The sequence below is a fragment of the Pungitius pungitius genome, chromosome 21 (genome assembly GCF_949316345.1).
Source record: "Pungitius pungitius chromosome 21, fPunPun2.1, whole genome shotgun sequence".
NCBI lineage: Eukaryota > Metazoa > Chordata > Actinopteri > Perciformes > Gasterosteidae > Pungitius > Pungitius pungitius.
The window spans coordinates 3,976,622-3,990,691 of record NC_084920.1 but is presented as its reverse complement, the minus strand read 5'-3'; the positions used below and the strand labels follow the sequence as shown (position 1 = coordinate 3,990,691).

Here is a 14,070-nt window from a genome sequence, read left to right as displayed (position 1 = left end):
TTCTCCGAACGGTGACACGCGTACGGTGAACGCGCACACACAGGGACACACGCACACACACACACAGGGACACACACACTCTGGGTTTGGGCCCTGCTGTGCAGACAGTCCGGTGCTTTTCGCCTGCCGGCTTTGTCTGAACCAAATGATTATCACACTTCACTTGGCACATGTCACTGAGCCCTGCCCCGTGTCTGTCATGTCCCCCCCGCCCTCCTCCAAACGCTGACATTTACTGACAGCACCGTCGGTCGACCTCCGCGCTGCTTCGCGCGTGGAGCTCGGCTATGGTGATTCACGCCGCTTTTCTTTGCTCTCTCTCTCTCTCTCTCTCTCTCTATCCGGGTCCACGGCTCTTTGTGCGCTTTGTGTCGCGGTTAAGAACATCCAATGGATCTGTATTTTCTCTCCTTTCCGCAGAGAGCGGGGACACTTACCAGAGGCAGGTGCTGTCTATCTTCAGCATTGCCTCGGGGATCTGTCTTCTCGGAGTGGCGTGCATGGCTCTCTACCGGCGCAACAAGTGAGTGAACGCGAGCCGGCGGCACGTCGGCCGGAGCAGGCCCCGCCCTCGCTGTGCCGAAAAAACACGCGCGCGCCCCAATGAAATCTCAACTGTGAGCCGGATGTTTTTATCTGGGTCCCGGATCTGAAATTGTGTAGGATGCAATTCGCAGGCACACTCTAGATTTATTATATATAAGTGTTTCAAAGAAAAATACACAGATAAGGCAGGGGCCATAGCAAATACGCAAAAATGTCACACCCAAAGCAGGCCAGGCCACTCGAAAGCTTCCTGCAAAATTACTCAGGGGGGAATAAAGAAAAAGCAACGTAGACAAAGTGAAAGTAATGGCAAAGTGTAAAGAGGGACTTAATGTAGGTTGGGTTGATTGAATTGGTCTCGATAAACGGAAAAGGGTTTTATTTTTTTCGGTCAAAGTGACCAGAGAGTCTTTGCTCAACGGGTAAAATAAATGATTCAAACCCAGACTCCATGTTAAATCGTATCCCTTTTCTCCATTTGTTGTTTAAAGGATTAGCTTCTATAAACTTAAGTGCATTCTGCTCTTCAGTATGGACCTGAAATGTAATTCGTATTGGTACTTCACAGAGTAGATTTACCAGTAGTTCCTTTTATGATCATTTTTTTCAACTCTATACACAGAAGTTAGCGATAAGAGGGTGACTTGTACACTTTCTTAAATACCTTAATGAAAGAAAAATCAAAGCCTAGTCAATGCTATGTGAATGAGGCAGGATGCTGAAGGGAAAAACATTCATTTTTTTTCTCCTTATAACTCGCAATCCAACCGACAGTTAAGTCACAGTTTGTTGTGCTCTTCGAATAGCTCATTAAAAGGAAGAGCAACATAAAGAAATGAGTGGTAAAAATAAAGTTATTAAATTAAATCTGAGTTGAGATGCCACACTAAAACAAACATGTGGGCAAACTACAAAACAAAAGGAGCTTGTGGGTGTTATAAGTGGTGTCATATAAGTACATCAACAAAGTAAAAGCCAACTTAGTCTAACGGAAATAAAGGTTTCGAACGCCCGTCAGGACCATCAGTGCCCAAACCTCCGGGTGGCGCTCCGACCCCGACCCCCTGATTGTGAGGCGGTGGGAGATGAGCCACGCCTCGGCAGGAGGGACCCAGAGAGGAGGAGAACACGTCCTGTCGAGCGCACAAATCCCACTACAAGGGAGGTTAAACACAACGAACACGTTGCACGGGCTCCGGCGTGACCTCGTCTGATTTGCTCCGGGCTTAAAGCTTCAGCTGCAAATGAACATTTAATGATGAATTAACATTTGATTTACTCTAGCGCCAATTCATTTATTATCTAATCAAAGTTTCATCCAAAACGAAGGAACAGTGTCCATGCTCTAAAAGAGGCCATTTTGTTTGCTTGTCTCACATTTTTGTTCATAAGAGTCTTTTTTGAGGTGAAGTTAATGCAAGTGACCAAAAAAGTCAGCTATTTATGAAGGAGAAAAGTCTGCTTAAGTCACCGGATGCAAATGGCTGAATAAACCATCAATGTGACGTGTTCACTTTGGATTAAACATGCATGCGCATTATCCAGCCATTAAAACATTCAACCAGAGATGTTCCTTGTAGTAAAGATGGAAACACTCTGTGAAGGTATTTCTGGAGAACCGTTGTCATTAATTTATTCCTTTTCCCAGCAAATTATCCCAAGGGCATGTAATGGACGTTTCACGGTACATTTGCTTAATTACATTTTCAGTTGTGCAAGACATCTTTCCTCCAAATGCTATTTTTTGCAACCAGTTTGACCACTTTTTTACTTCTGTTAAACCTTCCGTTGCAGAAGAAAAACTGTCCACTAGTTTTCAATGTAGGGACGAATGAATGAGCTTATTTCTTTTTAAATGTAAAGTTTGTTCCTATGAATGAAAGGGAATTATCTTCATATCACCACTTACCTTGCTGTTACATGTGTGTATAAAAGCTGGTTCATAGGAATCAATAATGTTTTTGTCGTAGTTATTACAGTCTGAATCTTTGTGTCAGTCACAGTGTTACTCTCTCTCTCCCTCTCTCCCTCTCTCCCTCTCTCCCTCTCTCCCTCCCCACACCTGCGGCCCTCCACAGAAGACACAGGGAGAAACTGCAGGCTCATTTCTCTGAGAGCCGCAGCCTGAGGGACAGCGGTGTGAACGCCTCGGGCCTCATGTCCAAATCTCCTCCCAGGCCCCAATACAGCCTTCCCCTCCAAAAGGTAAGTCTTCACCTATTATTGATATATTTCCACTCATGTCATTATCATTACTGGGATTATTTTCATCTTTATATGTGTAGTGCTTCTCTTAAAACAGTTCAGTGTTTGACCGAATGCTGTACGATATTCCCTTTGTTAGACAGTGGGAATATAGAGTGTGTGGAAAAGGACAAATCTGCTTGTCATGTTCACAATGACAGTTTCCTGTGACAAACTGCAGATTAGGAATTTGTTTTACGTGTAGCAGGTCCTGAACTCACAATGCAAGCACAGCATCAAAACTGCATAGTAGACAAAGAACGTTGAAAAGCACTTTGCAAAACCTTATTTTTTTGGGGCATCCACTTGGTGTATGCATATAGGAATTCCTTCTACTGACATGTTGAACCCCCCACTCGGGAAATCAAATAAATAAGTATTGATCAATGAAATAACACAACACCAAAACATTTTGGAGGAAACCATCGTCAGGTCTAGGTGAAAAGAAATGCCAGGGTTTCCAATACACCAGGAGAAGAAGAAGCTGGAAATGAATGAAAAGCCACTACAAGCAGCAGTGGCAGACACTTCCAGAGAGGAAACGCAGCAGGTGGAGGAGGTAGATGACACAGATCAGCCCAAAAGTCATGCCTGAAGCATCAAAGGAGGGCAATTAGCACTTTTCGGAATACAAAATACTTTGTTTAGTAAGAAGCAATGTTAGTTTTTTTTTCCGTTTTTTTTTCGTTTGGTGAGCATCTTTCTTTTGCTCTTTGAGGAAGTTGCACTAATTACTGATTCCGTGTCTTGTGGCTGTGCTGATCTGCACCTGTTCTTTGTGGATGTGCAAATCTCCAGGTGTTACTGACGCTCACAGATTGCAAAAGCACAAATAAATACTTCACGACTTCTGCAATTTGCAAGACTCACATAGAAGATGAATGTGCAAAGGAGAGGGTTTGATGACCGGCGCGTCTGTCTCGGACACAAAGGTGTTTGTTGTCGTTCCTCGCTCCTCGTTCAAGTTCACCCTTAGTCTGTGATCCCGAATGAAGGCCCCACCGAATCCCTTTAATAATGCAACGTGTCCGTCGTCACCCGCTGAAACAAACACCCCTCGGGCCAGCCGCAACCACGGCGCTGAAGTTGAAATTAGCGCTTTTAGCGCTCGACAGCAAAGTACTTGCACAACATTTGCTCTAAAATGTGAAAAGAAAACTCCTGCTCAAATGGTCCACAAGCTCAACAGACCGGGAAAAGATTAACAAGCGAAAGCTATTTTTCCACATATTTGCCACAGTGACCCCCCCCCCCCCCCCCCGGACCACTGCTTCTCTCAACCCTCTAGGGAGGGGACGTCCTGCGGGTGGTGTAGGCCCTCGCAAGTTCCCCGGGTTCTTGTTTGAAGAAATGGAGAAAGACGAAACTCTCAAAGGGAGAACAGAGTTCAGAAGCTCAGAAAAGTCCAATCCTCTGTATCATGATTACGTCAAATCAGGTTAGTGAACCCTTTTTAAAAGTGGACACCAGGGCACCGGCCGCGCCTCGATCCTGTGTGGACTCCACCGCTCCCTGAGCTATTATGTCTGAATCCTTTGCCCTCCTGCTTTTGGCTCAAGCAGCATTTGCACATATTTGTGTGTGTCTCTTCCATCTGTCAACCCAAATACCTGTACATGTTTACACATCTGGAAAAAAATTCCTGTGCATATGTCTCCTCCATCTGGGAGTATTCATTTCTAAGGGTATGTGGATTCCAGGCGCTCCTGCGCTTTTCCATAAATGCCCCGACCTCTACCGTGACTTCTTTCAAGGCACTTTGAAAGGGAAAACCTGAGAAAAACATGAGTTAAATCAACACCTGTGGGGCAATAATAGGGTTTCTCAAATAAAAAAAAGATGACTGGATGGACTGCACTGAAACAAACGTGCTCCACCATGAAGGACCAGGGGCACACGGGCTGGAAAGACAGTAAACTCAACTCCCTTCAGACCGAAGCTGGAGGAAACTCACTAGTCGCACTCTAAGAAAAGACTTCTTCCTCCATGTATTGTTCATGGTTTCCTTGTTTCAGGTTTTATATAATCTTAGTAAAAAAATATCAGTCATGTCTCATGGTTATTATTGTATTTTATTTTTTTGTTCTCTATGATATTGTGAAATTCTTATATTATATACTTAGAGGGTTCAAACAAGCCCAATGGCCTTTTCCTGCACTCCGACATTATTTATCTGAGTTATGTTTGTGTATTTTTCACAATTTTTTTTTTTTTTGTACAAATAAACTGAGAACTAAGGTAACCTTTAGGAATGAGTAAAGGCAGCATGAATACTTCATGGCAGTAGAGAATAATAAGAACCCTGTGTTCATAAATCCACAGAAAAGTATTTCAATAAAAGATCTGGTGCGCCACAAGGCAGCGTTCCGTTACCCCAACGTCAGGTTTACAATACTCTGAGGTCATGTGGTCCCACAGACGCATCGTCCACGTCTACAGGACAAGCGACGCGATTTATTGGACAAGTAAAGGAATTGGCATTGCGCTGTCCCTTTAAGTATTTTCCACTTAAGGGAACGTTTGAAATATGTCCAACAAGCTAAAGTTCAGGTGCACAAAACCGTCTTTGGTGGAAGATAATGTTTTTTTTTGTGTCTGTAAGCCCAGTCCCATCGGAGAATGCACCAGTATGACCAGCAAATGGAGGATGCGTATGAGCAACTCGTTCAGTCGCTGTTGTGACAGCGGCTGCCGTGATTGATAAAAGGAAAAGCAAGTGCAAGCTGGAACATTTATAACGCTGTCAGCGGCTGCAACGGTCGATGCTAATGTGCACGAGCGGTGCAAAACCAGTGATTAACACTTTGGTCTTTGTAGAGAGCCTACAACAACGCTTGCTACCAATGGTGGTCACGTGGACACGCTGCTTTGTTTGAGCAGCCAACTGCAATCTGCTGCCGGACATGTGATTGGATGGGAATCCGAGGAGGAGGATTAATTCCGCTCCGAGCGCACTGGTTTGCCTTTCTGCTTGCTACGTAGTTGATGGTCAACATATCGACCGATTTTCCCCTTAAAATACATGTGTGTTTATCCGAGGCTTTTTCACAAGTGGCATAAAACAAGGCCAAAGGGAGATAGGAGGGGACGAGCGCAATGTGTTACGGCTCACTGTCTGCCACAAACTATTTATTTTATCCCCCCCACCCCCCCACGACATCGATATCATCCTCTGGGAATGTTTGCCACAGTAATTGTTCCAGAAAGTGAGGGGGTCTCTCCACCTGCAGGGTGTATAAGAGGGAGGCCCAAATGATCCGATTTTCCTGCACAACTGGTGAGCAGCGGTAACAGCTCCCTCTGGGAGTCAAGGCAGTACAAGGGAGGAAAAAGAGGTTTCTCTAGGGGGGGGCCGCGGCGGCGCCCCGAACTGCCTCCAAGTCACACGCAATTACGTTAATGATGTAAAGCCGGACGGAGAGAAAGGTGCAGGAAGTACTGGAACTGGAATAACAGAGTTATCTCGTGACTTGGGGGAGGGGGAGGGGGGTGGTCACTGTGCAGGGCTCGGCCTGGGCCCTGCTTGTGATAATGGTGTTCATTCGTTGATAAGAATAAAGGAAAAGAATTGAGGGGGCTGGTGGGGGGGCTGGGGGGGGGGGGATTCTTTGGAATCCATTAATATAATCTTGTGTGGGATTAATTCTGTAGTGCGGCAGGAGTGTTATGAGGGGCCGTGGTGGAGTTTATTCACAAAGCGTCCCCTCATAATCTGCAGTTTAAAATGTAAAGTGTAATTAAGGACACTCTGCCGCACTAAGGAGGAGGATACATCAGTGAGAGAACATCCTCGACCCGACTGGGGACTTAAACCTGAGTGGGGGACTTGCTGCTGAACCACATACAGTATCTCCTGCATTATGTTTTATGCAGTGGACTTACTTCCTGTGTTGACTCATAAAACCCCTTACAGGTGAGTTTGATTTAGTTCATTATAACAAAAGGAATCGAGGCTAAATGATGACAAAGGAACTTCGCGTTTGTGTCATGTTTAGCCCGAGGATAACGGGGGGGGCGGTGGGGGCGCATCCTGAATCGCCACATCTGACACGGCTCACTGGGCGCATTCTTCTTCTTCTTCTTCATCTTTTGCAGGGTTGCCGTTCTCACGGATCGTCTGTTAAGGGCAGCAGCGTGGCACCAGGCGCATCTTCATCAGCAGCAGCAGCAGCCCCGCCCATTCTCATCAGAGCGCTGTCCAAAGGGAAACGCTTCAGGTGACCACGTGAAATCCTCTTATTTCCTGTTCACCATATTCAGATAGGAGCGGCACCCAGGTGGCAAATGTAGCCATCCAGCAATACAGTGGATAATATAGACGTAATAACAAATAATAAACAGATCTTTTTTTAAACTTTAAAAGATTTGTGGTTATTAGAATTTCAGGTCGCTATGTTGAAACATGTATATTGGATGTAAATTGTCAAATCTGTGAGCTTTGTCTGTGTGCATATCCTTAATCTATCCAAATAGTTATGAATGAAAACGTCTGCATGTCCAGTGAATCGTGCAAAGTGGTTCAATGTGTGCTCGGGTTCTTGCACACTGATGCTGCAGCGGGACGCGACCTCCTCCGTTTAATATGCAGAGTTTAACAGTGGTTCAACCAAATTCCTCCCATCCCTCCTTCGAGCGACAGAAGATTCAACAAAATGAACCACGTGCGCAGGTTTGGAGCGCGTGCTGCGCGTTGCAATGGCCCAACGCGAGGATGTTTACAGAAAAGCTTCATTTTGCTGTGACGATGTCTCTCAGGCGACGGCATTCAGCGACACAGCACGCAACAAGTCATTTCAGAAAGGCAACTGTCGCACTCCTCGTTCGGCCTTTCACTCCATGTGACGGTGTTCCAACACTGGAAGCAACCCCGGGAAAAGAGACCGGGGGGGGGGGGCGGCGGTTTCCAACTCGTCCGGGCTTGATTTTCCCTACGGCGGCGTGCAGGTGCTCGGCTCGTTTCTCGCAGGAGACCTGGGACTGTGATGGATGATGTTGAGATGAGAGATGTGAAGCCCATTCGGAGCTATCGGGAGAAAGCGTGTCAATATGTCCCATCAATATCGCTGCCAGGGGTTAACTGGGTATCATAGGATTCAGAATGTATGAGCACGTGCAGGCTGATTGCAATGCTTAAATGCACAGCTTATCTTTTTAACGTGGCGCGTTGTGAAAACATGGTGGAAATCTCATAAATCACTGAATCTATATCCCGAATATACCTGCTTTTTACTCTATAAAGAAGATCAGCATGTTTACATAAATGATAGCATGCAAACTGTTTAACTATGAAATCATGTTTAATAGATCAAATGTGTACCATTGTAGTACATTTTTAACTTTGGTTAAATAGCAGTGTTTTTATAAAACAACACTTTACAAACATCAGTGGGGAAAAATGAACCAATCCATTATTGTTAATCAATCATTTCCAATTTGGATAAGTTCTGAATAAACGCAGCTCCTTCGCCTCTCGAGCATATTTCCAATAATCGGAGGGGAAAAACAGCGTCCATGTTAATGTGTAATTATAACACAGTCAGCAGTCAATCATTGTTGTCATTTGTGCCATTGTCATGATTGGATTATAAGAAAATTGTAGGTTAATCAATATTCTCAGAGACTCTATCAGAAGTGCGCTGCGTGCGTGTTTTTTGTGGGAAACAGTGTTTATTCCTCCTCTGTCTTCCAGTGTTTTCTCTCTAGTATATCCAAAAAAAAGTACCCCGAACCGAGAAGGATTTAATGAAATACGTGCTTGATTAATCTCACAGCGAGTCTGACCCATTTAACATCAGGAAGTTGTACTTTTTTTCTTTTTTTATAGTTGAGATAAGCAGCTGCCTGGTTTTAGACCTTTAACATTCAATAATTACAACAGCCATCTTTGATTTTTTTTTTTTTTTTCAGCTTTCAGTTAATCCTAATTAAAACATTGGCATGCTGATAGGGAACAAAACTGACATTATTCAGCTTTATCAATACAACGTTTCACGACATCAGACTAGGGTCAGCTTTAGTCATGCTTATTGTTCCACAGCCCCGGATATTTGGGGATGATTATAGTTGCATATTTTTTAGTTTTCTTATTGAATTAAAGGGAATGTTCGAGTTTATTTGAAGGACTAGCTAGAAAATCACAAAGTTTAGAAATCTTAAAAACAGTCCACCTCCTTATATATAGTTGTCTTTTTCAAGAGTCAAAATCAATTTTGGAGATTTGTTAGATTGTTTGCCATTAAAAACATGATGTGGGGTAATGCTGTCTGCAGATCACAAACCACTGTTCGCCCTCTGATGCAATTGTGGAAAAACAAAGACTGGAGACCTAGTCGATCTAGACGATCAATTGTAAATAACTTTGCTAATGCTCTGAGCGCCACATAGGTAAACATGTCAATTTCACCAGTACCTGCAAAAATAATGACACTCCCAGAAAATATCTGCATGCTGAGTGGTGGACCAAATACGACCTGCTAACCAGCATGTTAGCATTGTCACTAATGTTAGCATTTAGCCCAAGGGACGCCGCGCACAGCTGCTGACTGTTGCCGTCAAATACCCTCTCTCCTTTTTCCTCCTGTTTGACTGTGCCATGGCAAATTATTTAATGTGCATGTCATTTGCATTGAGCATTGGTAAATTGGTCTTTTCACAACCGCAGCGCTGATGCCCATGAGCCCAGGAGAGGAGATGCATTTGATTCAATGAATACATTTCGGAATTGCATGCCACTGTCGTGAAGTAGTGCGTTTAATCCGTGATGTCCCCCCCCCCCCCCCGGTCACAGGAGCAGTTCCCTCTCGCTCAGTCCCGGCCAGCGACGGAGGGAGACGAGTCACTTCAGGACGCCGCCCGTTTCCAGAGGGAAACACAAAATATCGACGAACCTCCTGGAAGGATCCAGGGCCAACGGCCACGTCTACAAACACCTGCAGGAGGACGAGCCGACAGACGTGGAGTCCGTGAGAAGGTGACGCTTTTCTCTTGTTCGAGTCTCAAAGTGGGGAAAAATGATCTTTGCCCCCTTTTGGTCGTCAACCAGCCGGCCCGGTGACAACGGCCGCTGGAGCGGCAGAATGAGTCCGCGCTCGAGTTGAAACCCACGGACTGGGCTTCGCGAAATCTGATCCGGGGGAAACCAATGAGATCTGCCGTGCCCTCCTTCGACTGAGACTGTCACAATTAATTTGGAGGGCGCCACTGGGCTGAACTGCTGAGCAGTGTCACGTGTTGGGGGGGGGGAGTCCAGGAAACGAGTCCGCACGCGATGCACTTGCTGCTGGGTTCGTGGCTGTGGATAAAGATGTGATTTATCCGCAGGCTTTCACCAGGGTTGGACCACTCACATGAATTTCAAAATGTCCACCCATTACGTTGGAGCGTCGTGATGAACTCATCGACCACAGTCATTTCGCACGAGCTGAGCACGAGGACGCGCGGGGGTCGTCTGCAGCCTTCTAGAACAAGCTCCGCAGATGGCCAAGGATTGATTTCAGGCCCCCGACACCTCTTAAATTCTCCTTCTTATGCTCCTCCCGGTGTCGAGTGAGGACAGCGAGGCGCCCTATTTCATGGCTATCATCAGCGAGGCACGGCTTCTGGCGCTGTTTCAGGAGGCTCTGGAAGCACGGAGGGGCTTTTTTTTTTTTTTTTTGGGCAGAGACGGCCTCTCGCCAGTTGGCTATCTGGGGGCTTAAAACAACTTACACATTTCATAAGTACAGTCTGGTGATCCACGCTGGCATCGGTTCAAAAGGGAAGCGCGGAATGAAATATTAGACCTCCCTTATCAAAGGGGGCTGCTCAGCGTATGTCTTCAAGGAGGAAGGAGACGATCCACGTTGAGACCAATCATCTCAGTGAAGACCTTTTCTTTATGCCCCAATGATCTTCGGGTTTTAAGTAACATGTGGCGAAGCTGGAAAGTGTGCATCTTTCACTGATGATGGAAATGCTCGTTTGCCTAAGTATTGTTCACGCATAGCGGCAAGAAGTTCTCTCAAACTAATAACGCCGTGAACTTTGAGTTATTCGAGATGTAGTTGAAGGTTGCCAAACGTCCTCTTCACGCCTCAGGAAGGTCGGTGCTGTTTAGCATACATCTCGGCAGCAGCAGCAGCCCCACGCGCCGTGTGTGTGCGCGAACTTGAACGATGGCGCTGTCATCGGAAGCGTCTGTCGCCGGAGCCGTCGCCTTCCTCGTCCCTTCCGCGCGCTCTTAAAGCGTGCCAAGCCACGTTTCTCTTAGCGCGCCAATCTGATCCGAGCGCTACCGCGGATACGTGCTAAGATGCACTCCAAGCCGCCAAACTCTTTACGTGACCTATTTCCATAATTTACTCTTTCTTTTTTTTTCTTTTTTAAAACAAAGCTCCACGGAGCTCGGCGGTTCTATTAAATGGTTGGGGGGGGGGAATGACAAATAAGCAAACCGCTAAAAACAAAAACTGATGAGACAAAGGCAAAACTGTCTAGACTATAGGTGATTTAACACAGTGTTTGGGAGAGCAGAGCACAGCTGAGGATTAGGGTTTGGATCTGATTATCCATTGATCATCCGCCTCGCCGATCTATCAGTCAAGTACCGCTCGCCTTCAGGAGGTTGAAATGACGTATTTCTCGACTTAACAGCTATACAAGCTACCAAAGCTTACAGCCTCCTCCTCCTTCTCCTCCGGACCCCCCCCCCCCCCCCCCCCCTTTCTCTCCCTTGTTGCCATGGATACACTCTCTCATCTCTGGAAATGAGAAACGGGAGGTGGAAAGCAGAGTGAGAGAACGAGAGTGGGGTATAGGTGAGGAAAGAAGGGGGATTGTGCAGAGATGATGAGGGCAGTGGAGGAAAGATGGAGGCACAGAGTGCACGGAGAAAGGGTTTGAGGCGAACAACAGCAAAAACAAACGCCAGAACACTCTCCGTGTTTTCCATTTTGTGAAAAACAAATCCCCTGAGAGTATTGTCAGTTTCATTATCCAGTGTCAAAACATATATTTACCCATGACAGATAAGGGAAGAATCGTCGGCAAAATTTGCTACGGGAGTTATTTTTAGATATGTTTTGATCTGCCGGATTTACCTCCAGCTAGCATTTGCCCTTCTAATACCCAGGGAGGAATAGGAAAGTAATTCAATTATTTAAACTTGGTTATGCTGCAAACAGTCTCTGAAGGCTGACAATAACACCGGGCTGTCTCCTAAGGCTTTGCCAGGGTGATTCTAAATGTGTATTGAGTCTTCGGTAACAATGTTAACTCTTTTGTACGTTCAGCTCGTATACAAAGTTAGCCACTTGACTCTGGATGTGTTTCCCAACTCTCTCCTGTATTATTTTCCTACTGGAAAACGGTGCTTGTCGGCGCTGTTCCATGATGACTCCCTCATACTTCATGGCAAGATGCCCTGTTGTCCCCATGGTAAATCTGTACCACGAGGTGGGTTCTGATTATGCAGTCGAATTAGAAGACATGGGTTCAAGGAGAGACGTTTTTCCACACCCTCCCTCCGGCTGGGGTCTGGCCTCCAGCTGCTTTGAAGGGATTTTTCAGCTTGTGGAAAAATATTGACTGCTTTTGTCCAGGATTATATATAATTACACACACAATTACAAGAGAACAATGGCTTTTGGTGCGAGATAAAAAAAATTTTTTTGTTCAAGCTAATGAGGGAAAGAATGTCCACTTTTATCTCCATACTGTATATTATTCTCCGCTTAGGAAATAGGTTTACTCGGACAAAAGGTCACTATTTTAATGACTTGTTTGCTCTTTCTCACACTGGCATTTCTTTTCTTTCTCCTGCCCTCAAGGTGTGATTCTGCCGGCGGAAAGCCCGCCGTGCTCCTCTGCAGGTCCCCACTCCCTCACTTCGCAACCAGAAGGGGATGGACAGAGGTCCCGTGCACCCGCCTGGATAAGGCAGCCGCCTGCCCCCCCCCTTCCCTGCGCACCCGCTCCGTTCCCATCATCCCCTCCCTCCAAGCGCGCGACCTCGAGAATGCCGACGCCGAGCGGAACCGGCGGGAGCTCCTCAAGTGGCACCCGGCGTTGGCCGGAAAGGCAGCGGAGGAGGCCAGGAGCGGCTCCCCCTCTCCGCCGCGCGAGAGTGTGGCGCCGGCGCCCGGCGGCGTCTGCCCTCCCGCCGCCACAATGGGGTCGGAGAAGAATCCAAGCTCCACGCAAGCACCTTTCTCCTTTGAAGTCACTGTGGAGCTGGCGCGGGAGTTAAAACAGAACGGCCCCTCCGTCCCCGCGATCCACCGCGGCGCCACGAACACTCCCGAGGCCGCGACCGGGCAGGAGCCGCAGCCGGAGCCGGAGGAGGGGGATCGTCTCCAATATTCAGCCAGAGCGCCGCGCACAGGCGGAGGGACCGGCGGCTGGAAGGCGGCGGGCCAAAGAGAGGCCCGGGGTCAGTGCCAAGGTAAGACGTCCCGTGTGTGCGGAGGCGCGAACTTCTCCTTGGCCAGCAGGGCGCCCAGCTGTAGAGGAGCCGGAAGCGCTGGTGCCAGGCCCTCTGCGAGCTGATTGGATTAACCGTGTAAAGCTTCAAAGACACTGTTCCCGATGACTGTGTGCTGCTTTGCTGGTGGCACGGGACGGTTCAGCTGGTGGAACCGCCTGCCTGCGAGGCCGCACGGACCACAGACAGATGGACGTCAATTCTGATGAAACATGAACAGATTGAACTGCAGACAAAAAAAAATACTGACATGTAATTATAAAAGAAGAAGAAGAAGAACAGACAAACGAACACATGAATAAATGTGAATAAATGTGACTCAATAAGGAAAACAAAACCATGACTTGAGTGGGAGCTTGGCCTAAACAGTGTATTGAAAAAAATGTCACTATTTAAAAGGAGCTTCTACTTAGAAACCAAAATAGTGTGTCATCTCTGTTGTTTCTCTATTGTAAAGAAATGAAATTATATATGTCATATAATATATGTCACATAGACGTATATATATATTTGACATACAATTGTGACAAAATAAAGACTAAGATAACAGTGTTAATCAAGGGTCCCAATCATCTGAATCCATTTTTATTACTCGACAGCCACACCAAAGAAGTACAGCTTTTTAAAATGCAGATATAGTCAGCTGTTCCCTGTGTGTGTGAGTCTGTGTGTGTGTGTGCCTTTATTACCCACACTGTGGGGACATACATGTGTTAACACAGTCACAATATTTGCTTTTTAGGGGGGGGATAATTGTAAATGATTATATTTGAGTATTGCTTTTAGAGTTAAGATTAGGCCAAGCCTGCAGGGTAGGAATT

General features: G+C 46.4%; 1 protein-coding gene across 1 annotated transcript in view; it reads left to right on the top strand.

Annotated features, from left to right (window-relative positions):
* nrg3b (neuregulin 3b) overlaps positions 1-13,805 on the top strand; it is a 139,610-nt gene extending 125,805 nt beyond the window's left edge. Inside the window, 5 exon segments of the mRNA XM_062559867.1 lie at positions 421-523; positions 2,625-2,751; positions 6,886-7,007; positions 9,578-9,760; positions 12,597-13,805. Coding sequence (XP_062415851.1) covers positions 421-523; positions 2,625-2,751; positions 6,886-7,007; positions 9,578-9,760; positions 12,597-13,314 — 1,253 coding nt within the window. The 3' untranslated portion in view covers positions 13,315-13,805.
* The last annotated feature ends 265 nt before the right edge of the window (positions 13,806-14,070 follow it).